The sequence below is a fragment of the Protopterus annectens genome, chromosome 3.part1 (genome assembly GCF_019279795.1).
Source record: "Protopterus annectens isolate FY-2018-M chromosome 3.part1, PAN1.0, whole genome shotgun sequence".
NCBI lineage: Eukaryota > Metazoa > Chordata > Ceratodontiformes > Protopteridae > Protopterus > Protopterus annectens.
The window spans coordinates 71,328,064-71,353,992 of record NC_056732.1 but is presented as its reverse complement, the minus strand read 5'-3'; the positions used below and the strand labels follow the sequence as shown (position 1 = coordinate 71,353,992).

At 38.1% G+C, this 25,929-nt stretch overlaps 1 protein-coding gene across 1 annotated transcript in view; it reads left to right on the top strand.

The window, feature by feature from the left end:
• The first annotated feature begins 8,497 nt into the window (after positions 1-8,497).
• Positions 8,498-25,929, top strand: part of FBXO32 (F-box protein 32) — an 85,772-nt gene continuing 68,340 nt past the window's right edge. Inside the window, exon 1 of the mRNA XM_044066587.1 lies at positions 8,498-8,685. Coding sequence (XP_043922522.1) covers positions 8,564-8,685 — 122 coding nt within the window. The 5' untranslated portion in view covers positions 8,498-8,563. The remainder of the gene's footprint in view (positions 8,686-25,929) is intronic.

Below are 25,929 nucleotides of genomic sequence, written 5' to 3'. Positions count from 1 at the left end.
TTCTTGCATGTGTGTGTGTGCATTTCGATGGGTGTCATCAACCACGGCTCCAGTGCGTAGCCAGCATCCCCACAAGGTGACCTTGTTGATGTCCCCACTGGCGAATACCTGATACAGCTGTGAGGCATGCCAGATATGGGAGTCGTGGTAGCTTCCAGGGCTGCCAGCACACACATCCATGATAATGCCCTGCGCATTGCACACGACCTGGCAATTGATGGAGGGGTATCCCTTGCGGTTTATGTAGCGTCTACCCTGCTCCCCAGGTGGTGACTTGATTTCTATGTGCGTGCAGTCTATCGCACCCAGGACCTCCGGGTATTGTGCCACACGGTGGAAGCGGCGCATATTGCTAGCTAACTCCTCCTGAGATGTGGGGAACTTTATGTGCTCATGGGCATGTGGTAACATGGCATCCAGGAACTGGTGTAGTACCCTGGATGCTGATGCCTGTGAGATGCCCATTATGTCCCGGTGGGCCTTTGAAAGGTACCTGTAGCCAGTATTCGCAAGCTCACACATACCTTTGTGTCCACTGGGATGGGCTCCCTCTGTTGTCTCTTGTTCTCAGGCGCCGCCGCACAGCTCCACTATTTGCTGTAACGTGTCCCTGTCCACCCTGTAGCTCTACTATCTCCAGGTCTCGCAGCCCCTGGTAGGTCACCCTTGGTCTGAACACTCTCCTTCTCCTGTGAGGCCTACGGTGGTTGTCGGCACCACCCTCCGCAACTCCGTCTGTCTCTGCCACATACCTATGCATCACGCCACGGCGGCACCCAGCATATACATGTTAAAAGTTCCCGTCTGTTTACACCCTACAGTGCGCGTTGGAAGCGCTGTGTGTTGCGCGCATTCCCATTTAGTACTGTTGTGCTGTATACCGGTGATGTCATTGGGTGTGTCTGTGCGGCCCGTATCCATGGATTATTTCCGTGGTTTTACGCTTGCAGCTGCAACGGTACTGCCTGTAGTGTAACATTACAGTTGCCTGCATTGCCTTCGCCTGGCATCTTACATTACTGCATCCTGCACGCATATGGCATATGATGCATTTTATCTGTGGCCGCAGTTATGCTACATCTGTACTTGGCTGTGCTATTTCGGTTCTTTGCTCTTTGCATTTCTACTACATCCCTATTATCTTTGCTCTCATATGCCTCCCTTTCCCGTTCTGCAGGAGTCTGCATGCAGACTTATCAGCTGCCGGCGCTTGCCCTTCCTGCATTGATTGGTGTTAATTGCACCGTTACGGATACATTTACACTGCTTCCGCGATTTCCTCGTATTCTCAGCATTACCTTCCTATATCCCTGGTTGTTGCCGGTGAGGCCGTCATGACTGGTTTCGGGAACGTAGTCGTCCTCGTGCACATGCATTTGTATGCGCGTTCGGTACTATCAGCGCATCTATTTCCTAACACGCCAGTCATGATGCTGTAATATGCATTGTACAGCCCAGGTTTGCTGTCCTCCAATATCCTTCCTCCTACAGTGGCACACCCCTGTGTGGTTGACATGTATCTGGTGTAGGCCACTCCTCGGTGTAGTACCGCTACGGCGCTTGCTCCATCCTTACGCTGGCGCCCGTTTTGCGATTCACTATTATCTGCCTCATTTGCATGGAATTGACTACTAATACCTGGTTACGGCCGCGGACACCGCCTCCACTCCTTGACAACCATTGCGCTGGGGTTGCAGCTTTACATACATACTATGGTGTGTGGTGGCTGTGCAGCTGATTTGTGTTCTAATGCTCTTTCGGACATTATCATATTATTTCATTGCTTTACAACTTCTGTGCACACATCCCGGGTCTGCTGTTCTTTCTAATGACGTGCCATTTATGTCATTTTTACATTTTGCATATTTCTTTGGACATTCTCGGTGCCTTTCCACATTGGCATATTGCACCTATATGATACCTGACTTTGACAGCCTTCCGCTACTCCTCCGGTATGTTTGGGTAAATGTAAACCATTTTTGGTTTACATTGCCGCGTTCTTACCTTCGCCTGCGCCACTCGTGGATCGCTATTGCCCTCATTTGCATCGTGCAAAACTGCACACAGTGTGTTTTGCATACCTACGCCGGGGGCGGGGACCGTCCGGCGCACGCTGGTAGTGCACGTGGAATTCATTCATACCTGAATCGCTAAGCAGCCATATTTGGCGTTATAACGCCGACGCTATGCTGGCGCCTGGCGCAAGGTTCATGAATCCCGGGGACTCTTTTTATTATATTACACTACAATTGCTGTTATTCACTACTACTCCATTTGCTACCATAAACACTCATTTCATCCATAGAAACTTAGTCTTTTATATCACCTTCTGTCAGTTTGATAACTTTTTTCCTTCACTGACATAGGTAACTTTATTTTTTTTTTTTTTGTATATTACATGCAACATATTTATTTTGATTTTGTGTGTTTGTATATGTTATTTCATTATCTGTTTAAATGATTTTATGTTGTTGTGTTGGAGATGTGCTCCCCTGGCCTCTGCTGAACAGTTTTCAGAATATAATCTCCCTTAACTACCACCACAGTATACATTTTCACTACTTAAAAAAGAAGAAAAAAACTTCTGAAATTGAAATGATTGACTTTAGCAAGAAAAAAATACATTTAGACAGCCAGACATTCTGGATAAAAGCAATTCAACATAGCATATATAATAATCTGTGATAAATATGCCAGAGATGTTTTGTTTAACTTCTAACACATTAAACTGTAAACAACTTATGTTTTAAAAATATGTCATCATGGATTACAATGAGTATGTCTGGCAGTCTGGCAATATCAATAAATGCCAATTTAACTAGGTATCCGTGCATTTGCTGTTTGGGTACATGGGTTAAAAGTGTAGACTAGTTTCTAAATGAAATTGTATCAGCTGATTTGTACACCAGTAGACTGATCTTCCTCTTCCTTCTCATACTGTTTTGCTGAACATAACAGTTATCTTTCTGTAATGTGAAAAATGATGCATCTGTGTTGTTCTCGGTTTACTATGTTTTGTGCGAACGACATTCTGTCGGCAGCACTGCTGTCGAAAATCAGAATGTTGTGCACAAAACATTAATGGATGGGATAGTCGAATACATATGCAAATGCTGTAGTGCATTTGCATAGTGTATTCGACTGATCTATGGAGATCGCAGTACAGTGGGATTGGAAATTCATCCACATCCCCACTGCAGTGCGATCTCGAGTTAGAATATATTAGTAGGGGTGTGTGGGGCAGCCCATGTAAAATGTGATTTGTTATATAGGAGTCCGATTTACATCAGCTCCTATACAGCTATCACGTGTTGGTTTTGGCCACAATGTCGACTCAAATGTGATGATCATTTCGGTCAACATTGTGGCAGGTCGGAATGTGCGTTTTCTGGTTTACTATTCCGTGTTTCAAATGGTAAATGTTTGCCGTTCAAACAAACAATAGTAAACCATTGTTCTCACTACAACCATGTCCTATTCAGCCTGTGGGATCACAAGAATCCCTTTGGTTTATAGTATGTATAATTAGGCCTACTGATCCAAAACAAAGACCTCATTGCTAAGACTTCATTGCATTTTAGTTCAGACTACAGCACTCTGAGCTTGGCAGCATGAAACCCCAATGGTAATGCTTTTAACTACAAAGAGTCTCTTTAAGTCCTTCTGTAACACCATCATTACTTCCCTTTGCTGCCTCCTGTAGTCTTACATTTAATGTTATACATTCTTGTGCTATATATTGAATAGCAGTGGCAGCAAAATGAGTCCTGTGATATGTCATTATTCCTTAGAAGTAATATATTTGATGGGGTCTGTGATGAATGGAGATACTGCCAGCACAGCTATCTAGAATTTTGTAAATCATTATATTTCATTTGTTAATATCAACATGATTTATATAGAAGTGTGACAAAGGAGGTACTGACAGCATGGCTAGCTGGAACTGTGTAAATAAGTACATAGTATTTGGGAATATCAACATGATTCATATAAGATGCTTGTGTTACAAATGTATTAGAACTGTATGTCATGTGTAAATCAAAGTGCTGGTACAGAAGTGTGTGTTGAAAAGGTTTTTGCAAAGTGCTTGAAATGTATCCACAGTGTACCCTACTGGAAAAAAACAGAAATGTACAAGTAGGATAGTTTTCTCTATATTTGTGAATATACCATGTATGTAAAAGTGTTCTCATTTTCACCGTTTTCTTGTATTTTCAGTAGCTTGGGAATTTTTGTTCAATCTTGGGATTTTTCGTTACAAGATCTTGGGATTTTTCAAAATTCAGAGTGGGACCAGAAACGTTTCTTCACATTAGAACAAGAAATCTGGACAGAGCCTAAAATAATGGGAGGACAAATGTCCAAAAATAGGGACAGATTTTAAATATTACTCTTATAAACTTTGAAAGTTGCTCGAAAAACATGATTTGTGTTAGCTTGCAGTGAAACTCAAGTGTCTATCATTATTTACTGACTTCAGTCCTCACTGATCTGCCATAAATCCATACACTGTATTAGGTACAGATCAAAAAATATAATGCAGACATCTGGACATTCTGCTAAAATCTGGACAGTTGAGAGGTATAGCGGAATTCAACATCGGGCCATTATTTCAGCTATGGCAACAAGAAGGTGAAACAGCGAACATTTACAATAATAAGCATGGATAGTTCTAGCAGCATCTTGTGAACCCATTATCCTGCACATGACGCGCTAATGTCATCCGACAGGCAAAAAACTTTAATCTTTGCCGTTTTTCTTATTTCAGTTTCAAGTTTTCTGTTTCATAACCCACTTCCACTTATTGGCTGAGAAAGAGCTATATCTCAGTTGTTTCAGCGACAATGTAGGCCACTCCTCGGTGTAGTACCGCTCGCCGTTTGCTCCATCCTTACGCTGGCGCCGTTTTGCGATTCACTATTATCTGCCTCATTTGCATGGAATTGACTACTAATACCTGGTTACGGCGCCGGACACCGCCTCCACTCCTTGACAACCATTGCGCTGGGGTTGCAGCTTTACATACATACTATGGTGTGTGGTGGCTGTGCAGCTGATTTGTGTTCTAATGCTCTTTTCGGACATTATCATATTATTTCATTGCTTTACAACTTCTGTGCACACATCCCGGGGGTCTGCTGTTCTTTCTCGACGTGCCATTTATGTCATTTTTTACATTTTTGCATATTTTCTTTGGACATTCTCGGTGCCTTTCCACATTGGCATATTGCACCTATATGATACCTGACTTTGACAGCCTTCCGTTACTCCTCCGGTATGTTTGGGTAAATGTAAACCATTTTTTGGTTTACATTGCCGTCTCTTACGCTTCGCGCCACTTCGTGGATCGCTATTGTCCTCATTTGCATGGTGCGATACTCCACCCAGTGTGTTTTGCATACCTACGCCGGGGACGTCCGCGACGCCCGGTAGTGCACGTGGAATTCATTCATACCTGAATCGCTAAGCAGCCATATTTGGCGTTATAACGCCGACGCTATGCTGGCGCCTGGCGCAAGGTTCATGAATCCCGGGGACTCTTTTTATTATATTACACTACAATTGCTGTTATTCACTACTACTCCATTTGCTACCATAAACACTCATTTCATCCATAGAAACTTAGTCTTTTATATCACCTTCTGTCAGTTTGATAACTTTTTTCCTTCACTGACATAGGTAACTTTATTTTTTTTTTTTTTGTATATTACATGCAACATATTTATTTTGATTTTGTGTGTTTGTATATGTTATTTCATTATCTGTTTAAATGATTTTATGTTGTTGTGTTGGAGATGTGCTCCCCTGGCCTCTGCTGAACAGTTTTCAGAATATAATCTCCCTTAACTACCACCACAGTATACATTTTCACTACTTAAAAAAGAAGAAAAAAACTTCTGAAATTGAAATGATTGACTTTAGCAAGAAAAAATACATTTAGACAGCCAGACATTCTGGATAAAAGCAATTCAACATAGCATATATAATAATCTGTGATAAATATGCCAGAGATGTTTTGTTTAACTTCTAACACATTAAACTGTAAACAACTTATGTTTTAAAAATATGTCATCATGGATTACAATGAGTATGTCTGGCAGTCTGGCAATATCAATAAATGCCAATTTAACTAGGTATCCGTGCATTTGCTGTTTGGGTACATGGGTTAAAAGTGTAGACTAGTTTCTAAATGAAATTGTATCAGCTGATTTGTACACCAGTAGACTGATCTTCCTCTCTTCCTTCTCATACTGTTTTGCTGAACATAACAGTTATCTTTCTGTAATGTGAAAAATGATGCATCTGTGTTGTTCTCGGTTTACTATGGTTTGTGCGAACGACATTCTGTCGGCAGCACTGCTGCCGAAAATCAGAATGTTGTGCACAAAACATTAATGGATGGGATAGTCGAATACACTTATGCAAATGCTGTAGTGCATTTGCATAAGTGTATTCGACTATCTGCATGGAGATCGCAGTACAGTGGGGATTGGAAATTCATCCACATCCCCACTGCAGTGCGATCTCGGAGTTAGGATATATTAGTAGGGGGTGTGTGGGGGGCACAGCCCCCATGTAAAAATGTGATTTGTCATGTAGGAGTCTGATTTACATCAGCTCCTATACAGCTATCACGTGATGGTTTTGGCCACAATGTCGAGTCGAATGTGTTGATCATTTGGGACAACATTGTAGCAGGTCGGAATGTGTGTTTTCAGGTTTACTATTCGTTGTTTCAAATGGTAAATGTTTGCCGTTCAAACAAACAATAGTAAACCATTGTTCTCACTACAACCATGTCCTATTCAGCCTGTGGGATCACAAGAATCCCTTTGGTTTATAGTATGTATAATTAGGCCTACTGATCCAAAACAAAGACCTCATTGCTAAGACTTCATTGCATTTAGTTCAGACTACAGCACTCTGAGCTTGGCAGCATGAAACCCCAATGGTAATGCTTTTAACTACAAAGAGTCTCTTTAAGTCCTTCTGTAACACCATCATTACTTCCTTGCTGCCTCCTGTAGTCTTACATTTAATGTTATACATTCTTGTGCTATATATTGAATAGCAGTGGCAGCAAAATGAGTCCTGTGATATGTCATTATTCCTTAGAAGTAATATATTTGATGGGGTCTGTGATGAATGGAGATACTGCCAGCACAGCTATCTAGAATTTTGTAAATCATTATATTTCATTTGTTAATATCAACATGATTTATATAGAAGTGTGACAAAGGAGGTACTGACAGCATGGCTAGCTGGAACTGTGTAAATAAGTACATAGTATTTGGGAATATCAACATGATTCATATAAGATGCTTGTGTTACAAATGTATTAGAACTGTATGTCATGTGTAAATCAAAGTGCTGGTACAGAAGTGTGTGTTGAAAAGGTTTTTGCAAAGTGCTTGAAATGTATCCACAGTGTACCCTACTGGAAAAAAACAGAAATGTACAAGTATGATAGTTTTCTCTATATTTGTGAATATACCATGTATGTAAAAGTGTTCTCATTTTCACCGTTTTCTTGTATTTTCAGTAGCTTGGGAATTTTTGTTCAATCTTGGGATTTTTCGTTACAAGATCTTGGGATTTTTCAAAATTCAGAGTGGGACCAGAAACGTTTCTTCACATTAGAACAAGAAATCTGGACAGAGCCTAAAATAATGGGAGGACAAATGTCCAAAAATAGGGACAGATTTTAAATATTACTCTTATAAACTTTGAAAGTTGCTCGAAAAACATGATTTGTGTTAGCTTGCAGTGAAACTAAAATGTCTATCATTATTTACTGACTTCAGTCCTCACTGATCTGCCAGAAATCCACACACTGTATTAGGTACAGATCAAAAAATATAATGCAGACATCTGGACATTCTGCTAAAATCTGGACAGTTCAGAGGTATAGCGGAATTCAACATCGGGCCATTATTTCAGCTATGGCAACAAGAAGGTGAAACAGCGAACATTTACAATAATAAACATGGATAGTTCTAGCAGCATCTTGTGAACCCATTATCCTGCACATGACGCGCTAATGTCATCCGACAGGCAAAAACTTTAATCTTTGCCGTTTTTCTTATTTCAGTTTCAAGTTTTCTGTTTCATAACCCACTTCCACTTATTGGCTGAGAAAGAGCTATATCTCAGTTGCTTCAGCGACAATCTGACGTATTTATTTTCAGAAGTTCCTTAGAAAAACTGGTACTTCATGTACCATGTATTTAAAACCCAATGAACAACTGCAAAGTACGTCTGTTGTCTGACTATCCATTTGCCACCAATTTGTTTGTCGTCTAAATTTTTTCCAACGACTCTTGGCTTTTGCAATAAGCGGTCCCAAGAATAAACACAACCACGTGCTAGAAACACATGGGCTGGAGTTTAGGGTGGTGCTTGCTGAATTGAAGAGGGCGGAGCTGAGTGAACCAACACTTCCGGCAACAAATGGACCGTCGTCTTTATAAAAGCCCATTGCTACTGCGAAAGCGCTAGAAAGATAAATTATAACGCTTTAAGGAGTATTACTCGTTTTCAAAAATTTCCCGTTTCTGTAGTCATGCCTTTCCTAGGACAGGACTGGAGATCTCCAGGACAGAACTGGGTGAAAACCGGCGATGGCTGGAAAAGATATAAGAATGATGTGATCGATTACTTCGATGACATTTCCAATTCTAACAGGTGCGTAAGAAGTTGACGATCGTACATTAATATGTGGATTTATCTACATCCGTTTCAACAACAGACACGTATGTCTTGAGTATTAGTGACTTTAAATCGGCTTACAAGTAGTACAATAAGTATAGTTTATGCTGATAGGAAATTCAGCTTGAGTTATCCAGTTATTCAGCTTGCGTACCTGTTTATATTTGACACCAAGACATCTTTCGCTTACTAGAGTCGGTGTACCGACTAATGTACTGTTGGAGAAGGGAAGTTATTGCAAGTTTATGTGTATGCTTTATACATAAGAGGTAAAGGAGGACTGGGGAAAAGAGAGAACGTGTGGGCATGCAGGGGAGAGGTGAAAATAGGTTGTCAGCTCTGCATTTTGAATCCTGCTCAATACGCAAAGCTCGAAAGTATTTTTCTTTAATCAGTGCGGTTTGATTACAAGTAAGATAGTAACTGCGTACTATTATTAGCTTACGATATGCTGTAAAATAATAGGAAGTGTAGACGATGCTGTTTCTAAAAAGTATGCTGAAATGCATGATGCTTGCAGTGGCCATAATTTTCGCTTGTTAGTAGTGTTATGAGGTGCAAAAACATTGCATTGGCGAAGAACTAGACACGGTTTCCAAGTTGATGTTGCAGTTTATGCAATCATCTGTACAGTGTGCGGTGTCTTTACTAGGTGTTATTGAAAACAGTTGTTGGGATGCTTTACCCAGAGTTTGTATTTGTTTTATGAAAACTGGAAGGACAGTTTGATTTCGCCAGCGCTACCACCACCACAATAGTTGAGTGATGGTAACTTACTACTTGCTGTAATCGCTGGTTTAACAGCGATCAGTAAGTAGACTATGTCTTATTAAATCTGATTGCGATAAAGTAGTTTATATGGTGCTACTGTGTTTGTTGGACAGACAGCTATTTGCTATTAATATCGTGAGGCAGTGTCACAGGGTAGTGTTTTGCTGTCTTGCTTTCGAATCTTTTGGTGCTACCCCCCCCCCCCCCCCCCGTTACGCAATCTTCCCTTGTGAAAAAGCTCAGTTTCTGTGGGTGTTTGTTTACCGGTAAATAGGACTGTCCTTTCTGCGTTGTTTATATGGGGGGAGGGGGGGGGGCTATGTGATGCAGCTTAAAAGATCAGCATCCACTTTACTTATTTAAGGACGCTGGTGTTTGAGACTAGGTGCTCTCGTGTCGTATTCATATTACAGATTTCCTGACTCTGACGTTATTTTTGTTCTTACTGCAGCGTTTATATAGAACAATATGGTTGTCTTCAAATTATTTGTTATTGTTTTTTGTCGAGAATTAAGAATTCTAATGGAGTATGAAACACACACACACTCCAAGCGGATGTTTTTGAGAATTGACATGGTAAAGTTCTAGAAGGCTAGCAAGAGAGTAGGGTTCTTTTTGTATCAAGCATCTATCGCAGAGCCAGTAAGTGTAGGAGTCTTGGGAGTGCGCATTTGCTGTGTGTGTGTGTGTGTGTGTGTGTGTGTTGCCGCCCATAACAGCGGTGTTAACGGTATGTATGGGACAAATTGTGATTTTTTTTCTGATAGTATGGAGTCTTGTGCATACGTCTCAACTGTCCAAATTTTCGCAGAATGTCCAGGTTTTACCTCAAATTTTTGATATGTTCCTCCTAAATTTTGTGTTTTTTCTGGCAATTTACGGAAAACTGGAGTCACCAAGTAATGACAGACATTTGAGTTTCACTGTTTCAGACTTCCTGTCCTTTACAAAATGCATGCTAACACATATCCCATTATTGTAGTAACTTTCTAAGTTTATAAGAGCAATATTTAAAGCATGTCCCTATTTTTGAGCCTCTGCCTCCCTGTTATTTTAGGCTTTGTCTAGATTTCTTGCACTAAGAAGCTGAGAGTTTTTGTTGTCAGTTTTTTGCCAAAGTTTTGATGCAGTGGTAGCAATATTACATGAATTAAGCCCTGCCTACTTTATCTTGTTTTACAGGGGTCTTTGTACATTTACCTTACTGTCTGTCTCGATCAATATGTCTTGTCTTTTAACTTGTATTCAGCATTTATCCATGTGGACCATTTTCAGGCTGTGGCTAGCAGTACAAGAAGAAAAACAAAGTTAACAAAGTGTAAGCCCAAAGACAATTAAAAAGTTAATGAGTATCCATCTAAGAGAAATTTTGTTAGTTGACAAACTAATAAATTTACAAAAGTAAAGAAATTAAAATACATTATTTACAGCTGTGTACATTATATTGTCTTATAGGTGTGTGTGTCTATACATACATGCAGTAGCTCAGTCTGTTAAATACACATATGTACACACATACACACACCAAGACATACACGCACACAGACACACAAAAGAGGAAGAGGAAATTGAGGAAGTAGGAAGGATAGCAAGACTCAAATGTTTCCATTCCCAAGCAGGCCAGTGTTAACATTTTTGGGGGTTACTAACAGAAGCAATGATGTTGCAGTGTACTGATTCCATTCCCCAGCAGCACATCCATAATCATTTTCTCTCAGTTTACTCTCTTAATTGTACTTAATCTTAATGCCTTTGACATCACCCACTGCAACACCATCGTAATTCACAAAATAAGATTTCAGCAGCACAAGCTACAGGTCTGGTTCACTGTCATACACTGAACTATCCACTGTATCACTGTAGTTTTGTGCAAACACACTTTTCTGTTCTCTAGCTACACTGTTCAGCATGATTATTCCTTTAAAATATGTAGAACATTCTGTTATCCACCAGATATCCTTATTTTTTTTCTTTCAGGTCATGTGGTTTCTGGCACAATAAGGACAAATTAACAAACAGACACACAGTTTTAAGTTAACCATATACATGCATACTTAATGTAAACAAGTAAGCTAGCATACAAGTCACCTTAAACTAACATACTTTTCACCTTAAAATGTTTGTAAACTACAGTTACAGTATATGAATGAAATGTAATGTTTTAGTCAACACTTAAGACAATGTGGCATGCTTTACACTAGCTACACCCCATGAGTGCCTACTCGAGTTTGATAATAGTTTATCATGGTAGCAGTGTAAAACAGCAACAAAAATCATTTGTTTACTTGTTCAGACATACAAGATAAGGTATGTAATGTGTTTGTTGCATGTAAGCAGCTAAGTAAATGAGTTTATGTTTCCGACTGGAATAGGTAGTCACACATTGTTGTTTCAGATTAGTTCATTCCCAAAACCAAATTTGTGTCTTGATAGCAGGATTCCTTTTCTTGCATATTTGAGGACCTCCTCAGGAAGAGTTACAAGCAGAATTAGTAGCACAGCCATTACAAGATTGGATGAGTCAGACCCCCTTCCCACACAGAATTAACAAATTTAGGGACACATACACCATTAGCAAGATCAGAGATCCCAGCTTGCAAGATTAAAATTGGGTATTAGAAGTTTTGACAGAAATATTAGAATCAGAGTCCAACTTGGGTAACATTGAGAACACAATGCAATATTAATAAAGTCAGACCATTAAAAGGATGAACTGGAATAGGATGTTCCACCTAGTTGATCCCAGCAGAGCTGGTTCAGGGTATTCTGAGGACAAGTAAAGTTGGGAGACCCTTGTAAGATTCATAGAGTCCAGAGGCCCAGTAATATAAATATGATCAGGAGTTACCAGTAGAATTATCAGAGTCCTTGAAGTCAGCAGCATTATTGGAGCCTGGTGATCCATAGTAGCATTGAAAGAGTTAAGGTACCTTCCATTAAAATTCAGGTGTGCACTTATGTTTTAATGTAGAGTATGTCTTTCCAGCAGGTTTAACTGACATTGTGGAGTTTCTCTGAGTTGGAATCAAGGACTTGCAGTAGAGTTATTGAAATAATAAAGTTCACTTAACAGTCTCCACATTATTTAATTTCTTTTATGTTCTGACAGTTTGTTTTTTTCTGGTACAGCATCAGATGTATGAATTTTAAATGGAATAAAACCAGTGTTAGTCTGCATGAATCTTCATTCCGTGATATGGTACTTTTCCGTTTAACCCCTACCACTTCGCACTGCTGTGTTTTGCTGCTATTTCGTCTGCACTTTGCATTGTCTTTTTTCCTACACCACTGATGAAGATGACATAAAAACAAATACACAAAGATGGCTATCCAAATACACAAAGAAGGACGCCGCAGTGGTGTAGCGGTAGCGTTGTCGCCTCACAGCAAGAGGTTATCTGGTTCAGTTCTCGGCTGGGGTGCCTTCTGTGTGGAGTCTGCATGTCCTCCCTGTGTTCATGTGGGTTTCCTCCAGGTACTCCAGTTTCCTCCCACATTACAAAGACATGCATCTGGAGCATTTCTCGCCGGGCCTCTGCTGAAAATTGGCTTTGTTCCAAGTTGGACTTTCCCGGTTAACAAATGTTAAATAAATAAATCCAAACTGCCAATGAAAAAATAGTTAAACCCCTACCACTTCATGCTGCTGTGTTTTGGCAGTATTTTATCAGCAGTTTGGATTGCCTTCTTTCCTACAACACTGACGAAGATGACATTAAAAGAAATACACAAAGAAGGTATTAATCTTCACACTTCATACCCTTCGTAAAATTCATGATAATACAAAATCTGCTATGCTATCAACTTTCTAAGTCTTTAACTGCAATATTTAAAATGCACATCTGTACTTCTACACCTTTGTTCCACATTACTTATGTTTTCTTTCCAATTTTGGTCACCTAGCAGCTTGAGAGATATGCAACCATTACGTCAATATGTAATTTCTGATCATCCCTGACAAGTTGTGCAGCTTATTTCAGACATTTGGCCCTGAGTTAGAGAATTAGGCATATTGCTGACAACTCCCTTAATATATACCGCTCAGCTATCCAGATTTTTCACAGAATGTCATTTCTGCCTCATGTTCTTGGTGGTTTCCTCATAACATGTGTAGTCTCCTTCCAAATCAGTGAAGATTAAAGTCATAAAATAATGACAAACATTTGAGTTTCAGACTAAACATCGTTCAGAAAAAAAGCATGCTAACACCAAGCAGTTGTGCAACTTTCCGAGTTTATGGGAGCACTATTTAAAATCTGTCCCTATTTGGGGGGCTTTGCTCCTCCATTACTTTCAGATTTGTCTAAATCTCTTGTGGTAAGAGGTTGACATAACTGTTACTGATTTTCAACACGTTTCCATATCTCAGGAGTTAGTCTGTAATAAAGTCTGAAATATTTTTTAATTGTTCAGCCTACACCTAATGAAATTATCTGTACTGTAAGTGAGTTGATAGGAAAGAAGGCAATCCAAAGTGCCGACGAAATAGCGGCAAAACACACCAGCGTGAAGTGGTATGGTAGGGGTTTAACGGAAAAGTACCCTGTGATAGTTATTACTACCCATCTCACTAGTTACACAGTGTTTATTGATAGTATTAGAGTATGATGTTTTCTGGTTGGTGTTCCCAGCAGCTGCAGGGCATGCTGTTGTCTAAGCTCACCTGTGAGCAGAACATAAACATTGTATGAAAACAGGGAGGGTAAAATTTTGTTGTAGACATGTATAAGTGAGTATATGTGTTTTCTCAGAACTCTAATTTTTGTGAAAAAAATCAGTCTTGAATAAAAGAGGTCTGTTCTTGTTACACTCTTCATATGTCTTAACATGTAACAGTTTAACAGAGAGACTAAGTGGCGCAACAAGTAACAGACTCCCTTTTGGTACAAAAGGCCATGAGTTCTATTCCCATGCCAGGTAAATCAATTACTGACACTGCAGTGCAGTATAAGGGGGTGCTGTACTCCTGGGTATATTGTCCATCAGATGAGACATTAAGCCGAAGCCCCATCTGCTTTAGCTGGTGTTAGCTTAATTGAATGTAAAAGATCCCATGGCACCTACTGAAAAGAGTAGGGAAAGTTGCTAGACACCTTGGCCAAATTTCCCCTAATATAAATATCAACTCAGGTGTTTTATTAAAAAAATGCCACTAGCCTAATGAGACTAACCTGGTCAACAAAGGATAAATAAAATAAATTAAGGATATGAGTGGCTAATAAGCTTCATATGTAGTCCTGGGTTGGATTCTGTTAGTATCCATTTGCATTCTTTCTGACTCTTGAGTAAGTCAACTAGGCAATGCTTCCTAGTGATGCCTGCAAAAAAGTGTTTGTGAGTAGTAAGTTTACCTGGTTAACAGATAAACTAGAGACAGTCTGTGCAGTTGAATTGCTGTTAAGCAGGTACTGGAGTAGTGGTACATAAAGCCAGTTCTTAGTACAAGCAGTCACACGCCTATGTGGTACTGGTGAGCAGAGTTATAGAACATACCTCTTAACCTCTTACAGCAAGAAATCTGGACAAAGCTATCGGTAATGGGGTGGACAAAAGGCCAAAAATAGGGACAATTTTTAAATATTGCATTTACAAACTTAAAAAGTTAATAGACTAGCAGGTTTTGCATTAGCGTGAATATTCTAAAGGGTGTAAAGTCTTAAACTGAAATGCCTGTCATTATTTTCTGACATAAATCTTCAAAGATTTGCCAGAAAACAACAATTTTATGAAAAAACAGATCAAAATTATGAGGCAAAAATTTGGACATTCTGCAAAAATCTGTATAGTTGAGAGGTATGTTGTAGAACAATGGAGAATTATTAATCCCATGTGAGAGGTATGTTGCAGAACAATGGAAAATTATTAATCCCATGTGAGAGGTGTGTTGTAGAACAATGGAGAATTATTAATCCCATGTGAGAGGTATGTTGTAGAACAATGGATAATTATTAATCCCGTGTGAGAGGTATGTTGTAGAACAATGGAGAATTATTAATCCCATGTGAGAGGCATGTTGTAGAACAATGGGGAATTATTAATCCCATGTGAGAGATGTTGTAGAACAATGGAGAATTATTAATCCCATGTAAGAGGTATGTTGTAGAGCAATGGGGAATTATTAATCCCATGTGAGAGGTATGTTGTAGAACAATGGAGAATTATTAATCCCATGTGCTCCTAAACACTGAATCCATACAGATGAATGGAGATGATTCCTTTATCTTTATTTTCTTCTTTCTTTAACGTAAAGATAGTGCCTGATATCCAGTTTCATTATTCCTTTCATGACAGTTTGTTTCCATTCTGCTGAATGCCCTAAGCACTTTAACTAGTTTTTATTTCAGATATCTGAGAAAAATGTCAGTTAATGCATTACCGAGAGTTGCAGATGGGATAGCCTAGAAACAATATTTGAGGAGGAGGAAGAGGACATGACAGAGGAGTGTACCTCTCAACTGTCCAGATTTTTTGCCATATTTTTGGTCTGATACTCATTATTTTTTTGGCAAACCAGTGAGGACTGAATTCACTAAGTAATGAGACATTTGAGTTTCAGACTTCATATACTTCAGAAAAATGTATGGTGACACAAATACCTTTTATTCTAACAACTAAGTTTATTAAATCAATATTTAAAGTACTTATTTGTGGGTCTTTGTCCGCCATGTTTTTGGCTTTGTCCAAATTTCTTTTGCTAAGAGGCTGAAAGCTATGCAAAAGAGAGCTTTATCAAGGTGAAAGTCACTGAGGCAGGCAGTGCCAGGCAGTGAGCAAAGAAACATCTCTGTTTAGTCAGTTGCCTTGGCATTAATCATTATATTAAACTTTTGTAGTTTGTATCCTTTATTTTTAACACTTTCAACAGGCTACTTTAGTCAATTTTTTGTTGTATTCTGATTTTTTTTCCTTTTTCATCTTGAATGCATTCCTCTGTGTCCCATCCCTTTTTATCTATGCCACTGCATTTCTGTTGACTTGACAAATCCTCCATAGTGCTGTTTCTCGCTTTTTATATGTTGGATGCTTTCAGTATAGCTCCAATATACATAAATTGTGTTGTCTGCATAACTTTTACTTTTCTTTCTAGCCTTCCTTTTAGTGTTACTAAACAGAACACAGTTTTAGAAAGTACTGTCCCATTATTATAGCACCCTATGTCTACAGTGCAGCTAAACTAATAACAGTTAAAGTGTTGAACTGTAAAGCAACTAAGAGATGACTCATCACATTTAGAAGAATATAGAAAAGGGAACAAATCATCACTATTCTTAGAAAGTTACATGTGGTAAAAGCAACACATTAAAACAGTCCAGGATTTATCATGCACTGTTTCCAACAGTAAACTACAAATATCAGCACAAGCAAAAGAATGTATGCTGATAAATATAAAAGAAAAATAGAAAATAAGAAATATATAGAGAACTGGGAAACGAGCAAAGGGAATAAAACCCCACCAAAGACAGAAGAAATGGGTACATTGTGAAGAAGCACTTATGAAGACCATGTTGAACATAACAAAGATGGTGAATGGGCAGATGATAAAAAAAATAGTAATTAGCTCTAATATAGAGGCTATGAAATGGGGAGAAATAACAACCAGAGAAACTGAGACAAAACTAAGAAAATTTCCTAACTGTAAAACCCTGTGTCCAGATACAGTACTTAATTTTTGTCCAAACGTATTAACATCTTTACACAATGATTTGTCCTAAGTAAAATACAACTACAAATGGTTAAAGCTTATAGTTGAAATAAAAATAACATTTGATCTTGATAAATCTATAAAAACATTTATAAAAGGAAATCTGCAGCACCAACAAGATATCAACCTGGGACAGGATTGTGATATAAAGGAACTTGAACAAGAAAGAGTGTTTAAAGATTTGGTAATAAGTGAATGGTTGGCAGTAAAACATGAACAACTAAGAACAAAGTTTAGTATTCTGAAGTATTAATTACTAAAGCTAATATTGAAAACTGCCTTAACATATAGGAATAAATTCCAGGCTACAAATTGATTTGATGTTCCTGTTCTAACTTACAGCTTTGATTGCAGCAGGACTGACTGGCCCCAAACAGCTATGGATCAGTTGGACAAGAAAATAATAAAAATGCTTGATACTTAACAAGTGATGTATATAAAAATGCACACCAATATTATTTTCCCCTCGCACTGAAGGGAGATTGGCCTTTTCAAAGTTGACTGAGTGTATAGCTGTGCAATCATGTGACTGCACTTATGTTTGCTGACCTTATCAGATCCAAACAAAGTGAAAGTTCTAAAATATGAAGACAATAAAGCATTTTAGAAAAGAATGGGAGTGGAAATCAAACCAGAAGTAGATAAACTGAAAGTGCCAATATATATATATATATATATAAAGAAAAAAGAGCAGAAGAAAGGGAAAGAAAACTGGAAAGCCCAAAATGTAGTGCCAAGTATAGAGAACTCCTAGAACAACCACATGTTGACCAAGGTCCGACACAGGAATGGTTAAGGAGAGGTGAATTTATACCACAAGATAAAATGTTAATAACGGCAGCCCAAGACAGGGCTATGCAAGTGTTGGTTTGCAAAGCCTATAGAAAAAGTGGGAAAAGCAGACATGCAGATTATGTAAAGTGGAAACAGTTACACACGTTATTACTAATTGTGATACAGTCACAGCTGAGGGTATGTATACTGTTGCACTGGGGATTGTGAAAACTGTACAATGTGCATGTAGCCGAGAAGCACTAGAAATATGAACCACAAAGTATTGTTGACAATGAAGTTCAGATCATGTGGGATCACCTAATACCAACAGCTGAGAAAATAGATGCAAGAAAACCAGGTATAATAGTTAAAAAGACAAAAAATGTTAATCATTGAAATCGCAACACCCAACAATTATAGTGTGACAGTCATAAAAACATTTTGCAAGTAGAAACTTGAGCAATGTGGAAGAAATATACCCAGACATGGGAGCAGTAGGATTAATAATTACCAAACATACTTAACTATGCTACTAAAACATGTAACCCTGTATGAACTGCAGAAAGAGGCAATTCTGGGTACATTGCACGTGCTGAGAACATTTTTGGTTAACATTAAAAAATAAAGCAAGGCTAATTTCATTAACTTTAATCATACCCTGAATTAGGAATTGGGTCCATTCCCATAACAGTATTAGAAACCCAAAACATTTGGATGAGTTTGTGAATCATGTTGCTGTTCTTGGAGCCGATTCCATTCGCACCCAAATGTCCAATCTTTCAGCCATCTTATGTCTGACCGCTTTATAAAGTGCTCAGCTTGTCAGAGCACCATTCTTATATGGTGGTCTCAGATATTTACTATTTATTATACTACTGAAACAATTGTATTTCTTATGGTAAATCTTGTTTATGTTTCTTTGCCACAGATGATTTTTTGTGAACCATCATCACCACAGGTCCTGTAAGAGTGCAAATTGAAGATGTTGATAGTAGTTTAGGTCAACATTGCCTTCCATTTTCTAGTCAGGCTGAGTAAGTTGTAGTCTCTGTCCTGTTTTCCTTCTTTGCCCCACCCCATCCCATGAAGTAATATATCTCCTGCCAAAATTAGCTACTCTTTCTGTACTTAATGGTTTACCAAGAGTTTGGTACCAGCACTCTTATTAATCTCCGCATTTTCCTCTTTGATCTTCAGTTTTGTTTTGTAAGAAATCCATACATTCCATATGTCAGGAATGAGGCTGACCCTCAAAACTGAATTGCTGTTTTATTTAATTGTATATTTTTGTTGGCCTTTTTTAACACTGAAAATATTCCCAAGGTTCATTACACAAAGTAACATACAATGGTATAAAAAAAATGTTAATATGCTTGGTTGTCAGTAATCGGGAAGTTTAAAACTTTGTAGCGTCCCACTTAACTGATAGGGATGAAGCAGCTGACACAGGTCTACACCTCCATAATTGTGTAGGCTTCAGCGTTTGAGTATTTTTGATAAGAAACACAGTATTTAACAGGCGGTAATTGCTCCTTTTTAAACATACATGGGCTGAACTTAGTTTATCATAGTATAAGAATCTAACTAACCTAGAGATCAGCAATGCATGAGTTTATAAAAAGACTTGTTTTGTTTGTTTGTTTTACTAGGATAGAATACTGATCAATATGGACCTGTTTCAGTTTTATTTTGGTGTTACAATAAAACAAGCCAGAATCATATTAGTGTGGTTGGGATGTAAGTATATATGTGGACAGAATATTTATGGTCATTTTTGGAAATCCTGCCCTACTTATAAACTCAACGAAAACACAAAAATGAGCTGGATTCAACACCCAATACAGAAGCTTTATTCCAAATATCTTGAGCAACACGCTTTCGGAAGGTGCAATGACCCTCCTTCCTCAGAAGACAAAAAACAATGAACACCATTTTACAAGCATTTAAGTCTTCTAATTGATCTTTAACAGCAGGATAAGTGTTAATTAAATCAAGCACACCTAAAAACCTATTAATGAAGCTAGCACAACCACTGATAACCACAGTTATAGGCTGCAGAGGAATGGAAAAGAGACACAACTAAATGCTGCAGAGAAATAGGGGAAATAAGGTGAGGGATGGAAACATTCCACTTCATTTTACATTAAAAATACCCAGGATATCCGATTTAATAGAATAATTATTCAAAAGTTAAAAAGATTGGGTAACTTAGCATAACATAATATGAAAAATCATAAAAATTCAGATAAAATCCCTTAATTTTATATGAATAATTATAAATGTGTTAATACTTTAAAACTTTATACAATACTAAAAAATCATTGTTCAAATACTAAAATACATATATAGCTGATAACCAATATTAAAATAGCTGAAAACAGCATATTGAAACAGATCAACACACATATATTTTATCTTCTTAGGGCTAGATGCTTAAGGAGACATGCTATAGACACATGATCATTAAGCCCAGGATGGAAATATGATGCCGTACGAATTTGCCAGCATAACTCTTCAGTTTCAAGTTGCGTTTGCCAAGGGCCACCTCGATTGTCCTGAGTAATGTGTTTCAAGATCGTGAATTTAAAAAAATGGTCATGATGTGTCATAACATGTTTGGCTAAAGCATTAGACTGGTCTTGTTTGGTTATGGCATATTGATGCTCATATATGCGTTTCTTGAGTTTTCGCTCAGTTTTGCCTATATAATAGGCAGAACAAATTTGACATAGGGCGGCATATACCACCCCATGAGTGTGACAGTTGGCTTTTACCTTAATGTTACACAAAAAGCTGCCTAACTTAACTCGTGAATCAGTGCAGATAAACTTGCACTGGTTTCAACTCCCACATTTATTTATACCAGTGCCAGTGTGGGGGCTTTCTTTTAACCTTGGTTCTAAAAGGGTTTTGAGACTTTTACCCTTCCTGAACGTGATCAGAGGCTTATCACCTAATTTATTGAAAATTCCAAAATCATCTTTGATAAACGCCCAATTTTTATTTAAAACGTACCTAATGTAAAATGAAGTGGAATGTTTCCATCCCTCACCTTATTTCCCCTATTTCCCCTATTTCTCTGCAGCATTTAGTTGTGTCTCTTTTCCATTCCTCTGCAGCCTATAACTGTGGTTATCAGTGGTTGTGCTAGCTTCATTAATAGGTTTTTAGGTGTGCTTGATTTAATTAACACTTATCCTGCTGTTAAAGATCAATTAGAAGACTTATTTAAATGCTTGTAAAATGGTGTTCATTGTTTTTTGTCTTCTGAGGAAGGAGGGTCATTGCACCTTCCGAAAGCGTGTTGCTCAAGATATTTGGAATAAAGCTTCTGTATTGGGTGTTGAATCCAGCTCATTTTTGTGTTTTCGTTGAGTTTATAAGTAGGGCAGGATTTCCAAAAATGACCATAAATATTCTGTCCACATATATACTTACATCTACAAGGAAATAGCTCAGTAAGTGATTATTAGTGATAGAAAAATTAAGATAATAAGATCACAGATGTCACATTTGCAGTCTAAGATGTTTTGAAATACCTGATAGCCACATCTTCAGGAGTCATGTACACTGCTGTAGAGATTAAATCCATAATTCCAAGAACCTATATGCTTTGTCAAAAATACAGACACTACATGTAGGTAGCTTAGCTATATAAAAGCATGCAAACCATATCCAATGATCTTTTGAGCATTATGGTAGGGAAGTAAGGTTTCCTGTGCCCATTACCACTGTCTTTCTATAGTACTGCAGATCATTCCTTATTAGTGTGACACCTCTTTTTGTTTAATGTCATTTTTGCTACTATGATATGTCAGAAGTTTGAGGCAAAGGAGTTGTAACCCAGTTTCTTCCATATAGATACAACCTTAGGCAGTATATGAAGTTTTGATAGCTAAAACATAATGATTTACAGATGCAGAGTGCTTATTAAATAGTAATGAGCATCCCTCCAGTAGCCAGTCACCCAAATGTTCCGTTCAATGTTGTACCCCAGGTAACATGTTCTGTGTTTTTTTTTAACATCTTTATTGAATTACACTTGTGACATAGGCACACTATATTTGTGTAAAAGTAATCAAACTGTACTAACAAGTGAAAATTACCAAACATTATGGTTCACATATATTGATGTATATCATATAACCTAAGGAACATTACATAAATTATTCAATTACTGGCTCTTTTTTAACAACAGACAGCCTTATTAAACCATCATTTACAACACAGGCAATAATACATTTATGTAAATGAAACAAACCACACTGACACAATCCTAGTTGCAAGCATTTACATCACAAACCATACTGACACACTCCCGGTTGCAAACATTATGCATCATACATTATACATTCATGTATCCAATCATTTCCAGTCAAACATTACATGGCCTGTTTAAGTCCTGTCTTATTTTAAACCTAATTCCTCCCCTGTATGTATTGTTCTCACAATTCCCATTTTTCCTATGTAGTTTGCTCCTGTATTTTTCTAAATATCTTAATTCCACTTGTTTCTCTTACTGTATTCACTGCTTCTAATATAGTTGGTTTAGATTTTGATTTCCATTTTCTAGTAAATGTTTTTGGCACCCACCATAATTAGAGATAGCAAGGGCTTGCCATGTCTAGGAAATTATGATTCTGTATCATAGCTCAGAAAAATAATCTCCCTCATCACACCAATCTGCCCACCCAGCATCTACGACCGTGCATCTCACAGGGAATTCTTAAAGTCTGCCAACTCACTGCACTCTCTGAAAATATATTCCAGTTACCTCTTTCTTCTCTATCGCACCTCCAACATTTACTATCTACCTGAGGACACATTCTCTGTAGTCTACTTGGGGTAAAAATATCTATGTAAACATTTCCAAGCAAAAATCCAAAATCTTCTAGATTTTGTTGCATATTTGGGAGACATACATATATCCTACCATTGTTTCTTTGTGAATTGCTTATCTAAACTCTCTTCCCAATCCTTTCTAATCTCCTCTGATTCTTAGTTATTATACAGTATTTTACATGCTGTACGGATTGCTTTTTTAAATCACAGCGTCTGTTCTAGATTCTACTAAAAGCTATACTAGTACTGGTCTTTCATTTAGGACCCCTGGTTCTTTCTGTTTGCCTATACTCTGATATCAATCCTTGATAGGGAAGGCAATCTCCATCCTGCAGTCCAAATAAATTCTTGGCATCTTCCCAGTCTGTCATCTTTCCCTCTCTTGTTATTTGCCCCAGTACCTTGGTTCCTTTGCCAGTTTTCTCCCAACAAATTCCAGCCCCCTATTTCTATTGTCTGTATCCCTAATTGCAGTCATCCCTATTGGCAGAATCCCCTTTCTCCATTCCCTTGTTGGCTTAGGTCTTAGAACACTTTCTGCTATTTTATGGATATAATATTCTGTATGATTATTGTTCTGTTTAAAGTCCTGCATCCAAAATCCCAGTCTCTCCTTCTTTCTTAAGCGTCTTCTCTGTTTCACCGTCGTCCCTTTCCACTTTGAATTATAGTTTTCTGCTTGTGCTATGTGTAGGAGCCTTAACTGTGTAGCTCTGAAATAATTCTTCAAATTGGGTAATCCCAGCTGGAAGAATCAGTTTATCCCACTTGACTCTTGCCGTCTTCCCCTTCCAGATAAAGTCCTTCTGGTCTTTGATTGCTATTCACAGCTTCTCCTCTGGTTGATAAAAAATATGCCTGACCTGTGTACAAGACTAAAGGAACTAAAAACATTTTGTCTGCTTGTATCTTACTATCGATAATACAAAAAATGAGAAAATGGAAGCTTTGTTATATCATTTGTTTAGTCTCCTACCACATGTCCGTAGCTGCCATACCATAATCCTTTTTAACCCATACTCCTAAATACTTTATTTTATCGTGTTCCCATAAATAAGGATATTGCTGAACCAATTCATGTGTGGATACATAATTTACTGCTATTGCCTTTGTTTTAGCTTTATTAATTTTGTATCCCCAAAAGATTTGAAACTGTTTGAAAATGTTACACAACACTGTAATGGCTTTCTGGTTTTGTCAGGTATAAAATATCTGCAAATAGTGCCATCTTTTCTTGACTACCATACCAATTATATCCTTGAGTTTCTCATTCTCTTATTTTCATTGCCCGTGGTTCTAAATATAGTGCAAATAACAAAGGGGAAAGAGGACACCACTGCCTGCTTCCTCTGCTCAAGCAGAAGTTATCAGAAAGAATCCCACCCACCTTAATTTTCACCTCCGATCCCTCTCTTATCCTCCTAATCAACCTTATCATTTTCTCAGGGAATACAAATGCATCCATTGCCCTGCTCATAAAGTCCCAGCTTACTCTTTCAAATGCCTTCACTGCATCAAGATCCACCAGCAATGGTATTTTCTTACATTTTGTTTCCCTCTGACTCATCCGTGTTCTGTTGATGTTAAATGTTTGCCTCCCCTCCTCAAAACCACACTGATCCATATCTATCAAATTTTGGGAGTACATTTGTCAGTCTTTTAGCCATTATAGACAAGAACACTTTATAATCATTATTTAGTATTGAAATGGTCCTGTATGAAGCTGGGTCCAGTGGATCTTTACCCTCTTTAGGTATTACGGGTACCACTTTCTTCCAGGATGTTGGTACTTCTCCTCATAAAATACTGTTAAACAAAACCTTCCAGATGTTTATCAGTTTTTCCCTCCTAGTTTCCAAACTTCCACAGGAATACCATCTATTCCTGGGGACTTTCCTGTAGATTGGTTAGACATCACAATTTTATCTCATCTCCTCCTATCCTAACCATTAGTAATTGAGCCTCCTCTACCTCTAACCTTGGCATATTTAATTTTTCCAAATTTTATCTCATTTCCTCCTATCCTAACCATTAGTAATTGAGCCTCATCTACCTCTAACCTTGGCATATTTAATTTTTCCATAAACAATTCCATTTGTATATTTCCCATGTCCTGTGTGACATGTAAAAGTGACCTGGGCACATCATTGGACAACATAAATGCTGAAGTATTCCAAGGAAAGCATTCTTTAAATTGTAGAAAACCATGACAACCTTGCCTTTGGTGCAGATGGTCTAGAATTCCCCCTCATTCTCCCCACTGCCAGTTACTTTATGATGCTCACTGCTTCTGCAAAAGATCTGGAGAAGTAGGTGACTTGTAGTGTATGGCTGGAAATGAGGAATGCTCTAAGCAGCCTGAGCAATTTTTATCTGGTGAGTGGTCCTGAATTGTTTTTACAGACAATGGACCCATCTCTTGCAAATCTGTAATTATGGATAATTGAGTAGCTTTAGTTTTGTGGTCTTGCGTGTCAATGATTTGACTTGTTATACAAATGCTGCATTTTGTAACCTTCAAACAAGCCACTCTAGCCAACTCAGAGAGGTACAATGATTCTTTGTTAGAAAGCTTGAACTATTCAAATATTCCGTTTCTTACAGGTTACTTTGAGGTGATGAGGTGATATCTTCTGGTCTGTAAGGCACTGTCTGAGCCTTTTCCATTTGAACGTCGGTCTCTAGAATGCTCCACCCAAGGGCACTAACCGCAAATTAGAGAAAATAATAAAATGAATATCAACAATGGAAACAAAAATGTGACAGATGCATTATATAGTGCCTTCCTCTTAGAATTAGTGGAAGTCCGTCATTAGATTTGGTCAGAAGTAAAGGCATGGGCAGTAAAAAAAAATATCACCTTTGGGTTGTTATGACAGTAAAGCTTCTTTAAGGCCTGTAGTTTGTGAGCTTGACAAAGGAGCCTGTGAATCTGGTTGCAGTTAATTTTGCATATGGACCCTCTGAGTTACAAGCATTCCTTTTAATTTTTATTATCTTAACTTTCATAAGTGGAGGGTTTTGATATGGGCTAACCTTTTGCTTATGGCTAAAGTAGTTTCAGAAATTAACTTGATCAATGTCTGTTCATTTGCCTGTTTTTTTCCTGATATTCTGATCGGGATGAATAA